The sequence below is a fragment of the Rhipicephalus microplus genome, chromosome 4, assembly GCF_043290135.1.
Source record: "Rhipicephalus microplus isolate Deutch F79 chromosome 4, USDA_Rmic, whole genome shotgun sequence".
NCBI lineage: Eukaryota > Metazoa > Arthropoda > Arachnida > Ixodida > Ixodidae > Rhipicephalus > Rhipicephalus microplus.
In genome coordinates this window covers 145,131,137-145,151,453 of record NC_134703.1, presented here as the reverse complement: position 1 = coordinate 145,151,453, position 20,317 = coordinate 145,131,137, and the positions used below count along the sequence as shown (strand labels likewise).

General features: G+C 43.3%; 1 protein-coding gene across 3 annotated transcripts in view; it reads right to left on the bottom strand.

The window, feature by feature from the left end:
- Positions 1–20,317, bottom strand: part of LOC119172901 (protein sax-3) — a 249,292-nt gene that overhangs the window by 24,857 nt on the left and 204,118 nt on the right. For all 3 annotated transcript variants that reach the window (XR_012895001.1, XM_075893715.1, XM_075893716.1), the window contains exons 3-13: positions 19,207–19,488; positions 17,822–17,960; positions 16,252–16,379; positions 14,844–14,968; positions 14,303–14,663; positions 11,125–11,376; positions 9,473–9,652; positions 9,141–9,265; positions 5,936–6,161; positions 3,220–3,335; positions 896–1,067 (exon numbers count right to left, since the gene is read on the bottom strand). Coding sequence is in view for 2 of the 3 variants with exons in the window: in XM_075893715.1 (XP_075749830.1) it covers positions 896–1,067; positions 3,220–3,335; positions 5,936–6,161; positions 9,141–9,265; positions 9,473–9,652; positions 11,125–11,376; positions 14,303–14,663; positions 14,844–14,968; positions 16,252–16,379; positions 17,822–17,960; positions 19,207–19,488 (2,106 nt within the window). In the remaining variant the exon portion in view is untranslated. The remainder of the gene's footprint in view (positions 1–895; positions 1,068–3,219; positions 3,336–5,935; positions 6,162–9,140; positions 9,266–9,472; positions 9,653–11,124; positions 11,377–14,302; positions 14,664–14,843; positions 14,969–16,251; positions 16,380–17,821; positions 17,961–19,206; positions 19,489–20,317) is intronic.

The window sequence follows — 20,317 nt, the reverse complement described above, 5'->3', positions numbered from 1 at the left end:
GCTTCTGCAGTTTGCTATTTATTGATATCCTGAAAAAAATGGTTTACGCTGAAGTTTCTTAGTTTCTTCATACTGTTGAGGACTTTTGTGTTTTTAGAATCATAATGTCCTCATTCTCAAGTATTTGTGTTAAAAACTTAACAAAAACAGGATAATTATTTACTGTTAATGCATAACTTGTATAGGGCACCAAACCTCCATGGTGTTATATTATTAAAAAGCTTTCTATCAGCTTAACAAAACAATGTCCAGATTTCATCTGTAATACTAATCACAAGCCATTAAATTAGTTAAAGAATCAGAGATGCTGCTTAAGGTTTCAGACTTGTCTTGATCATAAAAACGATTAGATAAAAAGCATGCATATACTGCTGAATGTGATTTTCAACGTAACAAACCAGCTCAATACCCCCCCCCCCCCGAATTTTTTCACATTTAGAGAATCAATGCCCTTGGTACCACTTGTTGCTTCATTGCACTATTCAGTAAAAAATAAAGCAGTTAACCAATCCGCCTGTCTTTTTCACAGGCAGTTTTGCACATATACGTTGACATATGCATTGTATTAGATGAAGCAAGATCAAGTGGTGCGGCCGACCACCATCTCCTTTCCTCTGCTTTCAAATGTATGGAAAGAGGACAGGACTTCAGCACACCGTGTTTTTCCGTAGCCTGCATAATTTAACTCTTCGAACGCCCTAGAACACTCTCAGAGAACCATATGCACATCGAAGGAATGGCGTTTCATGCAGAGCCCTGCAACGCACTTGCGTTAGAATACAATCAAATCACTTACAATGACAATGAAAATTGCTGTCTGACCATGCCTTGACGATGAGTACAAAATTGATTCAAATAACAAGAGAAAAATGCTGGCTTCAAAAGCGGGACTAACCCATTTTGAAGTGGACAGGACGGCTGGCTGGTCCCCCACCAGCGGTAGTCACAGCAACCACACGTGCTTCATACGAGGCTCCGTTCTTCAGGTTGTTTAATGTAAGGCTGTTCACTGTAGAGTTTGTGCTTTGATTAAAATGGAAGTCAGATGCATCTCTGGTAACGTACACCTGCAAATGGGAAGTTTGTTTTTTCCAAGTTGGGACAAAGTGCTCGTGTCATTCTTTGTGTGGTGTATTTACTCTACACACTGTTGAAAATCTTCCTGCAACTTTGTTTCTAAAACCTTTTAAAGCTTCAAAAACCATACTAGATATCTGAAGAACTACCTTTATTGCTCAGGAAACAAGATTGTAAGGACCTCTAAACTTCGCACTTTTGCATAAAACTTAATAGATTATGAAAAGAGTTCCTGATATTATTTCGCTTCTCACATTAAAATCCAAAATAAAGTGAAGAGCATGAAACACTAAATTTACTGTGCACGCTGCAAATCAAGTAAAACGTATTTTTAGAGTGAGTACTTATCTTTAGTCACCAGCCATAACATCTTTAATAGATAACATGCGTTTTTAGAAGGCTATAAGAAATTGTCAGCCAAGCATGAAGTATAGTTTGTAATGTGACTTAACGACACATTTGTAAGCTTTGTAGTACCTTCATATACTGCTTTAACTTATTGATTATTATATTGACCATTATCACACACTACAAATATTTCCGTAAACAAAGCCAGCGGAATGAATAAGTCACTGACCTGTTTGCACTACGTGAACTTGTTTACGCTTAGGTCTGACTTACAGTTCAGCTTCATTGGTACTTCAATTTTTTTCTCCTATTCATTATTATGCAAAAATTAGCTGGAAATGTCAACTGTCTATTTTATACATGGTATGTATCTTACGAATAGCCAGAATGTCATTTATCATGAAGCTATCTTAACAGGCCCTGCAACCCTTGAGCAGTGCATGATTTAAAGACTGAAATAAAGGCCCTTCACTTGTTGAACCTGGCAGTAAAAGCTGAGCTGACATTTGCCAGGAAGTCGATGGGTTTAATTAAAAAGAGCTTCAAAGAGTTTAAATTGACAGTTAGAATTCTTTGCTCTGAATTGTGTGGAGTAAAACTCGTATGCCTACAACATTCAACAGAGAAACCTGAAACTGAATGAAGAGCTGAAGGAAGAGAATGAACAATTGCTATAACTAAAGCTATGTGGGAGGAAAAATTAAATTGAATTGAAAGATGTGCCTGTAGCAGGGAATGGAGGCATGCACAAAACAATCGAAACAGTCAGTCGCTACGGGCTCATAAATAGAGCTTGCCAGTAGGGAAATAAATGTTGTTCATGAGATGCTTACGAATGACTCCACAAATATTGCGGTAAAGTTGATATTCAGGTGAGCACGTGACTGGTTTTTGCAACATAAAAGTGTGGAGCTTGGACTAATTGATATGATATGACGATATAAAGCGGGAGAGCAGAACGATGAAAAAGAGACAAGAAGCAATCATGTCCTTCGTGTCCTTCTTGTCTCTTTGTCATCGTTCTGCTCTCGCGCTACAACTATCGTGATGGTTTTTGCCGGTGGCAAAAAATAAAACGAAATGAACGCATTCATACTTTGTTTTGAGGAAGACACGCCCATTTTTATAAACAAGCATCTCTGCAGGGAAAGCAATATGCTACATCAAAAAGCTACACAGGTGAGGAGGGAAGAAGAGGGGAAGTTTTCTTGGGCTAAGGACGGCAAAATACTTACAAAGAACGCTCAAAACATGATGGTGCTAGAGATAACTGGTGAAGACTTGGCTAAACTTCTGTGAGGTGTGCTATGACTTTCATTGTTTTAATCATGGCTAAAGACCACACATGTAAAACTGTCCAACTTCTTTACGTAGCTTCAACGCACTCATCAGAATGGCACGGAGGAAAGAAGTTACGTCACATGTGCATCATGACCCTGTGCCCTTTTTCTTTTCTGTTTTTCTTCGAACAAGCTGCTTACTATCAGTGTGATAGCGAGCACACATGTAAATGCAACTCACGATTATCAAATCAGCCGAAGACCATGAATATATAAGCATTTGGGTATGTGGCATCATTTGTAGAAAGAAGAAGGAGCAATTTGGTGCTCAGTTTGAAAATTAATTTTAAAATGCCCACCTTGTGCAGCGCAATAATATTTATCTCCCGTGTTCCCAGGAACCTTGACTACCGGTTGACAGCATTTTCTGACCACGTTGAAAAAGCGGTGCATACTCCCTGAATTCGCTGTCTCAGACAGGAGTGTGTGATTCAATTGATGGCATAACACTTACTGTGTATCCTCTTAGTCTTCCGTTGCGATGCTGAGGTGGCGGGGGAGACCAGAATATAGTGACAGCTGTGTTGTTTAGAACGTGGACTTCCACAGTATCCGGTGGTGCTGTTGGCACTGCAGGGACAGTATTTCGATATTTAATACGCTGTTCATGGCTAAATCAGGCTTTTAGAAAACTTGGCAATCAAATTGCAACATTCCTTTCGTTCCATTCGCCGTTCTTGATACGCGCATTAAAAATGTTTGGGAATGTGAATTGTCCTCCCTGCTTCATCGCTACATGTAGCATTATCTCATTATAAATCTTCGCTTATTTGTTTACAAGGCAGTAACTGAAATATGCTGCAGCTAGTGCATCATTACCATACTGCAGGTCATAACGGAGTGAAGTGAATTCGCTTCTTTGAAACAAAGAGGTGGAAGCTTTGGAGGCAATTGACAAATGTGGTTTCATAAAGCAAAAGCTTGCAATTAGACTACAGTACGAAAGATAGGTAGATGTGAAATAAAATATGTGATTTAGTTGAGTGATTGTTTACCCTGCTAGTGCATGAACAGTAAGCACAAACGTGAAGTAATGACAGGTAGAAATACTGCCACTTTTCCGAAAATTGCAGCAGTCACTGCTTGCTGTATATAAAAAAAAAACTGAATGTTGGGCAATTTAAAGTATACTTTCTAACAACTTCTCGCGAAAAAAAAAACTGATTTATATGAGTTTTGTACCTGCTTTCACTGCTTCTCTTTATGTTGCTCTAGAGTGAACTAATATCATTACGTTTAGTAGGCCAGTTTGAAAACAGTGATACCCCTTAACTATTTTTTTTGCTGCAATTGTGATCTGACTGCGCTACTAACGCTATTATGAACGGGCTACCAACTGCAAAACTAAGTGAACAACAATCATCACAGCCTGTTATAAGAAGACAAGTCGTGATAACCTCGTGATAATAATAAGTAATGCCGATTTGCCTTGAAATACAATGAAAAGCCATGTCATGCATCGGAAGTAAAAGTTTAGAGATAGGAACATTTTCTTTAAGAGGATGAAGCAACTTCTTCATGTATAAAGCATGTCGTTTCACTGATCGTTTCGCAGCTATCAAGCCATAATCAGGCGCCATCTGCAATTGCTCATGAGACATGCAATTGAGTTGTTAAAATGTACAACCTGTTTCTTGTCATTTGCAGCAATTAAAATTGAAGTGACTATGCTACTTAGTTTGTGGGCACACATTTAACAGCTACTCTTTGTGGTATTCGAATGCCGATACATTTGGCAGTTGGGTTGTGAATGTCTTTTTTCTACCTGAATTTATGCAACACATATTCGTACAAATGCCAACACAGGTTTTCTTTTGTCTGTGAACATCTACTTTCCTTTCAGCAGTGACAATTGTACGAAACCAGCGTACTGCTGAAAATCTTTATCTGCGTGAATATGGAATGAACGACAGCGGCATAATAACGTTGACATCTGCTTTATAAAAAGCGCATAATACTTTTGATCACAGCAGGGCAAGAAGCAACTATTGACGGCGAATATTTTACGGGTGGAGCTCCTCTTGGTCTAACGTTGTCCCGCATCAAGCATAACAGGCAGTATATCTTGAAAAGTATAATAGATAGCGCTGCCTCATCATCATTTCTCGTGTCATTATATAGATGGCGTTAGTCCAATATAAGTGTGTGCAATAGGACGGAGATACGCACGGACGGATGTATGGACACACGGACGGACGCGCGGAAGGAAGGACAGACAAACGTATGGACAGATTCACGAACGGAAGGACGGAAGCACGAACGGATAGATGGGTGCACGAACGGCGCATGAATGGATGCACAGGCGGACGCATGGACGGACGAATGATGGCTTCGCCCCACCCATCATCATTCACTCTGCGAATATGCTGTAAATTTTTTATGCTATTAATAACTAGTGGTGCGATCAGCAAAGCTCCTCGGCTAGGTATGCGCCGCAGGGATAGGGGCAAGCTCTCCTACTAAGTACTTCAGCGGCGAACTCTGCTCGGCAAAATAGGGCACGTGAAACAGTTGCAGGAAAGATAGGGGGATAATAAAAATGGCGAATTGAGCTGAATAAAGATAGAAACAATAGAAATGCTTTGAAAAACGTAGAAGTAGAGATAAAGATGCAGAAAGAAGCAGACACGAGAATGGTGGAAAGATAGAGAGAAGAAGAGAGAAAGAGATAAAACGAAAGACGAAACGATGAGTAAAGAGAGAGAAAAGGGGACGCAAGAAAAATAACGCAGAATGAGACCTAAATAGAACAGGAAAGCAAAGAAAATGAAAAAGAAACAAAAAGTAGAAACAACTAAAAACAAATGAAAAGAAAAAGACGAGAAAAATAAAGAGATACAAAGACTGCCCCCCAGTTCATCTCTTCCTTGAAGTTTGGCACCACCACAGTAAAGTGGCCTTATCTCTTGTGCTCATTTGAGAAACGTGCTGCAAGCTTTCACATAGTCATTTCAACTGGTTACTCTCAGTCCATTTCTGTCTTTCCGGAATAGGAGCCGGGGCCGTGAGAATAGGCAGTCAATGTAGCAAAATTTTATGTATAAAGACACTGCTTCCCCTCTGCTTCATCATAGCAGAGCTATACTCACCAACAATTGAAAATGAATTGCATTTTTCGCTGGACATATTCTGTGTTTGGTGGAGCAACTCAATCCGAAATTCCTGCTTACCATCTTCAAGTGTTTGAACGCTCCTCGAGTTGCTTGGCGGGCCTTCGACACTCCTGTAGAAGGGCACGAGAAAGAATTCGTATTTCGTGAACTTCCTGAGATCGTTGAGCACGTAGGAGAGGGCTCCACCGTTCAGCACGGTCACAATGTCGTACTTTTGTGCGCCACCACTCATGTCCCGGAACCGAATATAAAAGCCCGCCACGTATTCCTTGCTGCCTTGAACCTGCATGACATACGCGTTTGCTCAAAGCAGTTTATAAAAATAACTACAGCAATGATAGCACTCTATATTACCCTTCAGTCACTGATCGATGCGTTCTTATACACCTAGACTCAGACTGTACAGGCAGGGCAAAATTCGCTCTAATAATTGTTAATGTTGCTTATTTGGCCACGCTATGCCATTGTATGTTGCCACCTATATTGCCCTGCTGCCGGAACTACTCTCAATTCCCCTCTCTTATACCTGGGTGCACTCACAGCTTTTTATGCCGCGCCTTTTCTTCTTCAATTACACCTCTTCCCATTCCTCCATATGCAAGAGCACTCTGTCACTTCACGAAGATATATTGCAACTTGACAATTTTGAGTTACAAATCTAATTAGAAATTATTGAAATGAATCATGAAAAGCTGTGCACACTTTTTTCTTTTCCTTAAATCATTTTCATTTATGTCATAACTGCTGCCCATCAATTGAGAACCACAAATAGCATTAAAAATATAAAATGTAACGTTTATACAAAAAATATACATAAAAGTATACTATTTTTTTGGCTTCATTATCAGTTCACTTCAATAGTAGGTGCCAAATGAAGAAAAGAACCCCTCGAGTATTTCGTCATCATTTGGTCCCAATTACGTCGGTTGTACATTATTTCCATCAGCAAGGCACTGATGCGCCACCCAGAAGTGCTCTGAAAATATGTATTACACATATTTACTTACACACGGATTGCTTCGTTGGGCATATTTTAACACTAATGTGTTTTATGTCGGGGTCCACCAAAGCTCTGCTGACATACTTTTGTCACGGAAGTGACGTTGAAAGTTATGTACTGCGAGATTGCAAAGAGAAAAAAAACAGAAGGCAAGAACTTGTCATACGAAATCAACCCAAAAACCTCTCTATTCCCAGCGCGCGGCGCTAACCACTTCGCTGTGGAGCGTACTTTTTTTTCTTTATTTCCCGTTTTAAACATGGTACAAACATGAATATTGGTTGCGATGAACAATGATGTACTCGACAGAAACGATGACAAGAAAGTCACTGGGCACTTAGTGGTTACAGTGCTAAAATTCCTTCAAGTTCACCAGGGGTTCAACCCTGTACCCATTCCGGAACAAAGTCTTGTTGTTTGAGTTTATCATCGTATTGAGCAATGCCTTCGTGGAAAAGCGAAGGCATTACCGCTATTATTTAACCTTTACACAGAAACCATAAATAAAAGTGCCGCCATATCCACGAAGTGAATGATGATGAGTGGGTGAAGCTCGGGAGGTAAACCTGGTAAACCATGAATCCTCTGTACATTTTGCCCACTCGATTTTATTACATCGCTCCCCCTAGCGTACGTCACCGCACTAAATCGAACGATTGCCTTCAACCAATGACACGTGCCATATCAGACTCGTAATTCGGGAGAGCCCGAAATGACTTCGCTCGCTGCCACAGACACGTTTACGACACATGACCCAGGAAGAATTGTGAAACTTGTTCTGCGCTTGTCCCGTGTATACTTTTGTGCTCGTTTTGTGGGTTTTAGGGGCGAACCTCCTTATGGCATGGCTTGGGCGTCTCTCGTAGTACATAACGACTAGTGGCACATACTCGAAATAGGTATAACATTTGACCTCCAAGGTGGTGCCGGTGACACATTTCTTCGGTGCTTTGTTTAACAATAAAAAATAGTGCTCAATGTACATGCCAATGCCTGCTAATGGGGAATGAAAGACAGGAGCATTCGGCTTTTAGTCAACGCGCACGCTGCGATCCCCATTAGCAGCCATTGGCCTTTACATTGAGCACTATCGGACAAGAAAGGGTTGCTACATTATACTCGCTGTGTGTAACCTCCTTAGTTTTAGAAAGGTTTAGCGAGCGTTGAGCTGCAGGGCCATGAATACAATGAACTAGTATATACCATGAATGAATTTGAGGTGGTTAAAGGGAGGAAGCAGATACGAGGCGCAAGCCGTAAGAAATTAAAAGCTGAATCCCCCTGTCTCTCATATCACATTAGCAGCCACTGGCATGTACATTGAGCACTATCTGACAGGAAAAGGTTGCTACGTTATACTCGCTGGGCATAACCTCCTTGGTTTTAGAAAGGTTTAGCGAGCATTGGACCACAGTGCCATGAATACAGTGAATTAGTATATACCATGAACTCAATGTGGTTGAAGGTGGGAAGTAGACCCGAAGCGCAAGCCGTAAGAAAGTGTGCGTGTGCCACCTCTTGTTTAGTCCTTGGAATGTCCACTGAATGGCGGTGCTTCTATATGGGGAATATTTGATAAAAAGATGCGAGATGGTGGGACTTGGAGTGTTGAATAGATGGACGAACGGACACACAGACAGATGCATGGATGGACGCATGAAAGGACGCAGGGGCGGATGCATGAACGAACGCAGGGACAGGCGCACGAACAGACGCATTGACGGTCACACAGACGGACGCATGGACGGACAAATACTTCGCCCCATTCTCCATCATTCACTCCGTGGATATGCTGCCATTTTTTTTCTTTCTGTTTCAACCGCGCGTTTCAAGAGTCGAGCTGTGACAGTTGTTAGTTCGCACTCATCATGTGTATGCCAATTTCGTGAGTGCTCTCTGCTTGAGATCTGCTCTGCAAGTTTTGAGGTGCTTGCCGTTCTTGACGTGACTTTCTAATTTGGTGCTGTTGCTCAAACAATGTACAATGAATGCTCAACCACCTCTGTAAAGACAAGTTTCACTTTCACGTGTTTCGATTCTTATATGGAGAGATCAGCCACGTTTTCTTTTTCATATCACCATTTTTTCTTTTTTTGACAAAAAGTACTACTATGACGCTTTGCCTTAACGTAGATCCAGCAAAAAATAAATACAATGCTTTGAAAAACACCACAAATTCACATAAATTATCTGTCTGCTGTTCGTGAAAAATATTGACATTTCATGCTTCAGTAAGTGATGTCATAAAAGTGTGAAGATTACCTTCCAATTCAGCTTCACAGCTGTTGAACTCATGGCACGTATATCCTGAAGATTCACTACACATGCACTAAGCTTTGTTCGTGCTTCGTCCAGGTTGTACTCGGGGAGAAACTGTGGGGTTATTCCTGCCAAGAAGAAAATAAAAAAATTACATGAACACAGGAATGCTCAAATGTCCACAGTGACTTTGAGAGACATTGGTGTTACGACATCCTGTGATCATTGTGAGCAAAGCGAAGGCTAAGATTGTATTTTTTTGTTTCGGTAGAAAATAAACTTTCTGAGTTTGCTTGTAGCAACAGAGGAGGTTTATTCAACGAAATGGCACCAACCTAAAGTTCGTATGGTTTCAGAGACAGGGCTGGGCACTCCAAGTCCATGAGAGTTCTCAGCTCGAATGATGAAAATGTACCGTGAGTCGGGACGCAGCGCTTGAATGGTGTATGTTTCGGCAAGAATTCGATGGGCTGCCAGAACCCATCCACTTTGGAGATCGCTGCTATAGTATTCAACTGAAAATGAAAAGGCCGAAATAGTTATCACATCTTAGTCTTAGTATGTAATATTCACCCAAGTTGCTATATTTATTCGGTCATTATGATGATTGCACTCTTTAGTGGCTCCAGCAGTGGCCAGCAACCCAAATGCTGGCCACCGAAAAAGCGTCATTACACTTGGTAATATTTTGAATGTGAGACCCGTATTTTCAAATGAAATCTGCAATACATGTTTCGTTTCCATTAAATTTGAAAAATAATGTGCGCATGAAGCACGTACAGTGTCAATCATGAACAATAACAATTGCAAACATATACATTTTGATAAAGTAGGGGTACATTTTGTATAAATAATAGTAATTAAAGTATTATCTTACTAATTTTCACTAGTCTAAAAATAATGTGCTGAAGCCAACTAAAATAATTATAGTACTCTGTCATTATCCATCATGCACGAAAATAACCATAATTTCACTTAATAAATGGCCCCGCCACGGTCTATTGGCCGAGGTACTCGGCTGCTGACCCGCTGGTCGTGGGATCAAATCCCAGCTGCGGCAGCTGCAATTTCAATGGAGGCGGAAACGCTGTAGGCCCCTGAGCTCACGTTTGGGTGCACGGTAAGGAACCCCAGGTGGTCAAAATTTCCGGAGCCATCCACTACGGTGTCTCTCGTATTCATATGGTGGTTTTGGGACGTTAAACCACAAATCCATCCAATTAAACCACAAACCACAAATACAATTCCATGGACGGACGGACGGACGGACGGACTGTCAGTCCGTCCGTCCGTCTATTCATCTATCTATCTATCTATCTATCTATCTATCTATCTATCTATCTATCTATCTATCTATCTATCTATCTATCTATCTATCTATCTATCTGTCCGTCCATTCGTCCGTCCGTCCGTCCGTCCGTCCGTCCGTCCGTCCGTTCGTCTGTCTGTCTGTCTGTCTGTCTGTCTGTCCATCCGTCCGTCCGTCCGTCCCTTCGTCGGTTCGTCCGTCTGTCTGTGTGTCCGTCTGTCTGTCTGTCACTTATTAAATGAACCTCGCTTAATGATCATGAAATTCACCTACTAAAGGCGTATTATGACAATATCAATGCTACTTTGAGACAAAAAAGGTCTGTCACATAGAACGCCACGTGGCAGTAGCCGATAATAATGGCAAACAATGCTGTCCATACAAGATAAAATTTCTGATGTGCACATATTTTAAAGGTCTGTTTTCTTGAATGGTCTTATAAAAGCTTTCTGTTTACTTCGGTGTCATTAAAGTCAGCATACTTTTTAAACTTCTCGCTCATGACCATTTTGGTGAATAAGAGCGTAATTGTAATGGGCTGTGTTGCCCTTGGTCTCGAAGACCAATTGTAACTTTTATAGTCCATTGTGGCAGTTGCACTGGTTGTTCACTTCAGGCTACATTTATATGGGAGGACTGCACAGAATGTGTACGAAAGATATATTGAAACTCACTTACTTGTGTATCCCTTGAGCGATGATGCACCCACTTTCTCACTACGTGTCCAAGTTATGGTTATTGAAGTCTCTGTGGTATTTACCGCCATAGGCTGCGAAGGAGGTCCAGGAAATGTGGAGGGGTCTGGAGAACGATGAAAATTTACGTTTGGATTGTGCGGGGAGTCGACAGTGAGAGACGCGGTCCAGGACGTCTCGCCACTTTCACTCGATGCCTTGCAAGTGTACGCACCGCTGTCTGACATCTGAAGGTCTGTGAATGTACAAAAGTGAATTTCAATTCCTGGAAATGGCTAGTCACGGGTAATGAATGCTCTTGTATATCGATAGCGATTATATGGAAGTTTAAGACGCATTTATACCGCAGCCGACAAGTTCTGTTACCCATTCCGCGACCTATCACGCTGCCAGTGTGAAAAAAGAGCAAACAGACATCTTCTCTCCTCTACTTTGCCAGCATCTCCGGAACATTGAGGTAAACGCAACGTCTAAAGTTGGTAGAGCTATGCCAAGAACAAAATTTTGAGTGCGGCGTGATGTTGAATATTGAAATGTGAGTTATTTGAAGCAAAACTTCAGTAAAAAAAGCCGCAAAGTTTCTGAGCACCCATTGTTATGAGAAAGAAACATAAAATCGTTTCTTCTGACTAAGTTGGCGAAGCGCTGAAGCAACGTGGTGTCGCCAATAGTTGCCTTAATAATATAATAGTAATATCTGGGGTTTCACGTCTGAAACCCAGGATATGATTATGAGAGGCACAGTGGCGGAGGACTCTCGAAATTTCGACGACCTGGTGTTCATTAATGCACCTTCGTCTAAGCACACGGGCCTCAAGCATTTTGACCCCCATAGAAATTGCGGCCACCGCGGTTGAGATGTGATCCCGCGAGCTGCGTGTGGTTGCTTCATAAAGGATGGGGCGAAGCAGAAGGTGAATAGTATTTTGTGTGACCACCACATTAGTTGCACCAAATCACGTATGAATCAGTTGGCGCAGCCAATGAGGTGTAAGAAGACTTCAGAAGCCCAAAGTTTCTAACTGGTCCAGAGACGGGATTGCTTAAGAACACCTAAAGTAACAGGCAGATAATCTTCGTTCGCTTTTCAGATTCTCTGCCCAAAGTTTAGATCAGCCATAAATGAAAGCCCTGCATTTAGCATGTCTATAATGACGTGAGTTGCTTCCGTGAGCCGATCTGTTCGAGGCCGTAGATGAGCCCGAAAGGCAGCTTTGGCGCAATTTTCCGCTGTTGTAGGGTGAAGCATAATAAAAATCGGAAGGAGCTGCTGTCACGGCACAGGGCGGGCGATGCGGTGGTGCTGTACAGATAAGCATCTGAAATGCGTGACGACGTGATGGCGGCAAACGCGCCCGCACAGCTTAGTCGCTGACAACCCTTCTGATAAGCACCTTAAGTGAGCTGCCCATTAGTCCATGTGGCCGAGCGCATAGGTATTGTCATAATTAAAACGCGGCCGCCGTTCATGCTGCCTTTTTGTGAAGGATCGCGCTAATTGCGCCGAACACACGCGTTGCCTTCAAGATCGTAAGCAGCTCACCATGTCAGCGCTCGTGTGTGTTGGAGAATTAAAGGGTCATAACGAACACTTTCGTGATAGCTGCATGTGTACGCTACAGCAAGCGACCCGCAAGTGATGGCGCCGGCTTGGTTAGCAATATGCTTGCTGCACATAGGCTTGCACACGTCGGGGGAAGGGGGGGGAGGAGAGGGCCCATGCAGCTCCCTTTTCTAGTCCCCTAATTATTAGAAGGGGCGCACAAAGTCTACCCCATACATAGATTTAACAAGGAGAAAAGCGCAGTGATGAACTCCTCGCCCCCCCCCCCTCCCGATTGAAAACCCTGCTCAAGTTTATGGTGCTGCACAGAACTAGGAAAAATAGGCTTGATGTGCCAATAAATGCTGCATATCAACACAAATTCAGCGATGCAAGTGCGCAAGGCTTGCGTGCGCCCTCGCATCGTGGAAGGGGCCTTCTTCCTCTTCTAACCACTACCACCACCATTGGGGAAGGCCGGACAAGCTCCTTGGTGCGAAGCCACAGTCCTTGCTTTTCGCGTCATTGTTTCTGATTGCTCTATGGTAAAATAAATCCGCACTTGCTGTCATCAGTCGCGCTCATCTCAATACACAAATCAGCGGTCGGCACGTAGTTAAGTGGGGTTCGTGGTAGGTACGGAAAGTATTCACGAGAGAATGGAAAAACATCAAAATGCCTGATAAGTCATTTTGGAAGAGATTGGATGGCAATAAGCTATTTGAACAGACTGGAAGGCAATAAAGCTATTTAGGACGTGTCTGGGTTGATATAACTCTTTGAGCGAAATAAAACGCACGACTTATTTTTTTTTTGACTACTCGATTTTTGTGATGATTTCGCGATCTGTGAGGAGTGTCAAAAATCAGGTGCTTTTTAATATATTGTATTTTATCTTCCAGAGCTTCGAACTTTTCGAATGGTAAATTTCAGCTGTGACTAGAATTGAATAGTAAACACTATTGGAAAATTATTGCAAAGTTACAATATGCGCACACAACTAAACATAAACCCGCAGGTATACAGCGTACACGATTTCACCAGGCATCTCGGTTCGCAAAGCGTTTGCACCCGCCATAGTATACTTGCGAGATTCTGCACGCAAGCTACCTGTTTTTTTACGGTTATGATAGCCGCAGTCTTGAACAGCGTCTCGACTGGCGTGACTAGAAAAGCATACGCGAGTTTCATGCGCACTTCCCTCCTCGGGTTTCTTCCACGTGCGAACTTTCCTCTCCACGCGCGTATACGGTTCCTTCACATTTACTCACTCTTACCGCTTTCTCGCGCCATGCATTCTCACCTTTACATTCAAAGCATTTGGCGCAAGAATGGCACTCTTTTCCGAACGCTTTCTTTCGACCACACAACGTACATTGTGCGGCTCGTACCAGGACCTTGCCGCTCTTGGGCTTCATGCATATCGCGGCGATGGTATAACTCCGCTTCTAGTGTCTCTATAATTGATATCGCAATAACACATGCTCATTGACCAACGATTTCACTATAAGAACATTTCCGAACCACCAAATAGTTAAAGGTTATAAAGGAGACTTCTTCATGCCTTCGCTATTCAGAGCGCCGTATGAGGCTGTTATAAGAGACACCAGCTACTCACCTTTTATCTGTAGCATGCCAGATTCTAGCAACATGAGTCGACGCCGTTCTTCGTAGTTCAGAGGAGAACCGTTGTAGAGCCACTGCACAACAGGCTTGGGGGTGCCCGCCGCCTCGCACGGTAGCTGAGCTGTCGTGTGCACAGGCAATGTTTGGTTGGCTGGCCCCAGTTGTATAATGGGCGGAGGAAGGTCGGCGATAGCCGTTACCTCCAGGTGACCCTTGGCCATGGTTGAACCGACCATGGACAAAGCGGAACAGACGTAGAAGCCCCGGTCCTCCTTGCGTACCCCGCTGATGGTCAGCGTGCCCTCGTGACTGACCGAGAAGCGGCCGTGTGACTTGCCCGGAAACATCAGCACCTGCGTTCAATCGAACTTATTTGTGGTCCTTGTGGTACTTTGTATACCATAAATCATCCGGCAAAGCTTAGCATGCGAGCAGTTTTGAGCCTTTCGAGGATGTTAAGCTTAGGTACATCATACGATGTATGTAAGCGTTCTCCGCATTCAAAAATGTGCCAGACAAAAGTTACACGGCACCTGGTTGCCTTCTCGGGTCCAGAACACGGAGGGCGGGGGGCTGCCAGTCGCCAGACAGTGAAACTTGGCGACACCATTGAGCCCCACTTTCTGGTCCTGGGGAGCGAGGCGAAATGCTGGACGGGCTGGAACGAGCAAGAAAACAGTGAAACTGAATGATGAGGCAAAGTTCAGTTCCTCGCAGGGTTGATTGATATGCGAGATCTATTGTCCCAAAATCCCCACAGGGTTAAAGCACTGAATGTGAGAGCACCAAATTAGAATGTTAAACGAAGTAAGACTATCATCTGACTACTTTATTACTTCGTATCCGAATCTCACGTGTACACCACGAAATGCCAGCGCGAGAATAAGGTCGCTTCAGGGAACGAAGGGGTTTTCGAGCTATCTGTCATGAGCATGACTCGTACAAGCCTATACGAGTTGCACCTATTGTGATAGCACTCGCACTCCTTTTGATAAAAGTTAACAATCACTGCTCAAGCGACTCATCGTGCTCCTCGCCATTTGCTGGCACACCTTGATCTTCCTTCACCCGACAGAACATGGGTGTTATGCTTGCGAAACCATCGGCGACAGGCCTCGCACGTGGGACGATGCTATCTCATGCGCTTTCCGTGCGACGGAGATGGTCGGCTCGTTTCATGTCTGCTTCAGCCAAGCTCTTTCCCAGCTCTCGCACCCTTTTACTTACGCGTAAATTATGTCAAGCGCGGGGAGTTGTTTTCGTTTTGAACTTCATGTAAAACATAAAACCGACAGTGACGGCTACAAATCACCAACAGTGTCCACGTAATTGATATTGCAATAAGAAGTCACCTGTATATGACGACAGACCTTATAGTACTCTAACTGCTTTCTGATAAGTTGCGTCTTGTAATCAACATTCCAGCTGAAGCTACACGAATGATCTCATAATTACCATGAAAAAAAGTAAGAAGTTCATTTATCTGACTTCTGCACAGATTTGGACTTGCCTTTCATGGCACATAAAAAAACTTATTTTCTTTCGTAAGCAGTGCACGTTTTCCTTCATTCTGCACAACGATGGGCACTATCGGAATATTATCACGAAAGCTTTGAGTATTGGCGGGTAATCATTACATGAATCATTGTAATGGACAAAAATCGTATTCGGGTGACACACATGACAGTGCTCTGTTTGACGTGATTGCATTGTGCTAACTCGGACGAATTTCTCCATTTTGAGTATGGGTAGAATTATAAATGATCTACTGAGCTTAGTCCCGTCTCAAATTGCTCATCAAGCAAACTACGTAATTTGACTTCTGCTAACTTTCTCTTCAACAAACCTCTGCATCTTGATCTCTCCATTTCGGTGCCTGTGAATGTCGTCCCAATGGTATACCTATAGCACACTATAATCAAGACAGGGATTACAACTTACAGAAGACAGTAAGCTTCGCGGAAGCAGAAGCTGAGCCAACAATGTTTTCTGATTCACAAATGTAGATCCCCTCATCCGCTGGAGCGACACTCTTTATGTGCAGGCTCTTGTCCTCTTGAACGTATGCCCTGAAAAAAAAAACATGTTTAGTAAAATCTCTTAATCATGCTTTGAGGACTTGTCTTAAATATAATGGGCCAACAAAAATATGGAACTCTGTAATACACAGAAGTCTGAGGAAAAGTGATGATGTAATCAGAGTGAACATTTTCAATGCACAAAACTCGGTTTGAAGAATGACTCTAACACAAGAAAAACCATATTATTTCTTACAAATAAAAACATTGTTATAAGGACAATAATTGCAAGCGGTGTTGGTTACCGCAACAAATGTCCGATAAGAATGCGTGATCGGAAAGAAAAGGCTTTCAGTAGTTTAGCAAAAGAAAAGTAGAAATTCAGATAGGCCAGTCTCTTCTATATTATATTATTATTATTATTATTATTATTATTATTATTATTATTATTATTATTATTATTATTATTATTATTATTATTATTATTATTACCATGCACCAATTACGCCCGCAACGTGAGTGCTTCTCCGCAATAATGGGCATAGTGCGGTGAAACAAACGCCACTTATTAGGTGATATTCTCGGTGCACCCTTTCAAATTATTCGTGATTGCGTTGAATTGCCTAGCTTATTGTAAGCGGTAGTTCTGAGCTGCCGAACTGAGAGCGCGGAGTTTTCTTATTATTTTCGCGCCGCAGTTGACCCATTCGCACAGCTGTGGATCTTGCAGATCCCGAGTTAGCATGCCTTTGCCAGCTGCCGTAGACAAATAACAGTTGTTCACAGCGTCACAGATGAAGAGAGGTTCTTATGAGCGTAACAAGTTCGGGCCTCGTTTACGAAAACGGCATAGTAAAGTTTACCGCACATGTAGGTTTATCCGCAGCGGTGGTTTGGTAGCTACGACACTCGTCGTCCAAAAAAACGAGGGTTGAACCCTGGTCGCATTTCGATGAAGGCGAAATGGTAGAAGCCTGTGTAGTGTGTGATGTCAGTGCACGCTAAGGAACACCAGATGGCCGAACTTCTCGTAGCCCTCCACTACAGCGTCTCATAATCATATCCAGGTTATCAGATATAATATTCTAGATAATATGTTAAGTGATGATAAAGAACAACACCAAGGTTGGGAGCCTTTGTCTAGGCAGCTCCAGGGTGAAACGGAATAAGGGCAGATTAGAACAGCCGGTCAGGTTGTTCTTTTGTAGTTATTATTATTATTGATAGGACTCCTATGATGGACGTATTCGCATGCCGTTATTGTTCTGTTTTCATGATATTTGTTTTTCAGTGGGGGCAAGTTCGCCTGGTAGAAAGCCGTACGTTTCAGTAACGCCTCATGTTACTGCCTTCTTCAGCTTCACCTCAGCGTGTCAACACAAATAAGACTACGTAATTGGTGTATATCTACATTTGCACGTACCATGATAACAGTTCATGAAGGCACCGTATCATGCAGTGAAGTTGTTGTTTTTTTCACCCACGTGACCCACCTTCCGATGGGCATCTTTTCATCTTTCCTTCTCCAGGTGACCGTGGGCTTCGGGTCGCCGTTGACCTTGCACTCGAATTTCACAGATTCTTCTGCAAGTGTTGTCACGTCTTCCGGGACTCGGATGAAATACGGCTTCGCTGAAGAGAAAGACACCAGTGATTGCCAGTAAAGCGCAGCAGGAACACAGATTTCAGAATTGGCTCCGATTGTGCTGCTCGTAAGAGAACAAAATGGCGGTTCTGAATCATAGTATGCAAAAACTTACTGAAATGAAATAATACACGCCAGACAGAAAGAATCCTTGTCGTGTCAACGTGCATATATCGATTACTCAAGGCACAGTGTCTCGGGCCCGCCGCACGATAGTTCGCGTGCTGCATTGTAAGGCACGTCAATAATTGGAGAAGCGGGGAGAGGAGACAACAAAACAAGATTAAATGCTATGAGGACAGCAATAGTTGTGTTTCGCGTAGTGTGGCAAGCTTCTTTATGTTGATTTTAGCTTATCAACGTTCGTGTTCAGCTGAACTTACGCGTGAGAGTCCGCAAGATTTTTCTAGAGGAGGGGGTAAACAATTGTTTTTTACACCCCTTCTACCAGTGCCCATGTTGTCTTTCCTCTTACAAAATAGACACGGACTTCTATTTTTATACAGCGTACAGCAGGCCCATAACCAAGTTTTTTTGTTCTATTGAGGGGTGAGGGGCACATGCTGGAGGTCTTGAAAAACCCGTGTTTTCATTAGTTATTTTTCGGTAAACCCCCCCCCCCCCTATATCTACATTTCGGGGAAGAGGGGGCTTAAGACACCCACTTGGCTACAGGTCTAGTGTGCAGAGTGATGCTATCTGTAGCCACGGCCGCTCTACAACTGGTGGAAGCGCGCCTCAGACCAGGAACGTCAGGCTTTGACAGCATGTTTAGCAGTAGCAACGAGTTGCAGTTGGTATTCAACGTTCCCAAGGGTGAGCTTCACTTTCCACGTTTATACTTGAGACATTTCTTAGAGTAAAAAGTAATGCAGCACGTCGAAAAGATTGTTTTCGTAAGAACGGGACATATACCTTGCTCCGCATCAAATGCGTCCCGCTTACTGTTATGCAAAACAAAGTGTGTGCATGCACGTTCATCTAGCTATGGTCCATTAAATCTTAGGAAGGGCTCGGAACTTAATCCTCTAAGGCAGATGCACACTACCCTGCACTAATTGGTGCGTGATACAGACTGACGTCAAGAGAAGGACGACCGGCAATCTCACCTTCAAGAAAGTTGCCGAGAGAAAGATCAGGGCTGTTTATTTAGTCGAGCTTCGGTCAGCTCGGTGGGCCCTCTCCAGATTTTGTAAGTTGTATTCGACTATACGACAAAATCCGTCACTCAACTGTGCACAGACAGCAGCGCTGGCGGCGAGCCCCTCGTGCCGAGAATGTTGGTGGCCCGGCACACGTATCGCCCTTGGTCGGACGGGCGCACGTCTGCGATGACAAGAGCGCCCTGGGCCAGGAGGCGTATGCGCCCCGTGCCCGGCTGCACCTGGACTCCGTCCTTGAACCAGGTGACCGTGGGCTCGGGGTGGCCCCTGGGAGGAACGCACTCCAACGTCGCCGACTCTCCCGTAGCCACGCGGATGCTCTTTGGCAGCTGCCGGAATTCATCGCGAAGCGCTGCACGTTTCGAGCACAGGGAAAATGGAGAATAAAAAGGGTTTAGGAGGCGCAGAAGGATACCTGAGTTATCTCAAGTCATGGCACTGCACACCAACTTCGGTGCACAAGTATCTCATTGTTTACGCTCAAGAGCTCAAGTTCAAGAGCTGAAAACTAAGTTTTCCCAGTCCATCGTTACTCAATTATCACGGAAGCAAATATAGGGCACTACAAGGTGAAAATCAGCCTACGGCGCGGTGGTCCAAATATGATAGTTTAAGGAACTTGGCGGAATAGCGTGTCTAGCGGTAAAGTGATGACGCAATGCACTTGCGCAGTGCGTTAAAAAACCCGTGTACATATCGTTTGCAAGACGCATGCTATTTTAGTTTGCGTTACTACGTTTGCGTGGTGTACATGTGCACGTAAAGCATGGTGGCAGTTTTGAACGTTTAGCTCGAACTGAAGTTTGCACTGCTGTTGAAGGATGAATTCGAGCGCAGCCACTGACTGTGTTAACTGGTTTGCCTTCAGGCAGCATCTGCAACCAAGAATTACGGATAACGTAGTGGAGTTTTTCAGATCACTTCCCGTTTCGATTGCTAATTGGCTTAACCAACGAAATAATAAGACAATAATGAATTTTTGTTTTTGCACGTGCTTTATATTTGTTTACTTATAATATTACTGAATGTTAGCAATGTATTACTGCATGCGTATACATAAGTGAGAGTTTCTGGTCTCGTTTCTACACACTTTTTAACGCATTCTTCCTCCACTAAGTGACGCAGTAGTCGTAGAACGTAAACGCTGTTTTGCTATGGTTAAACGCGTGGCCCACAACGAA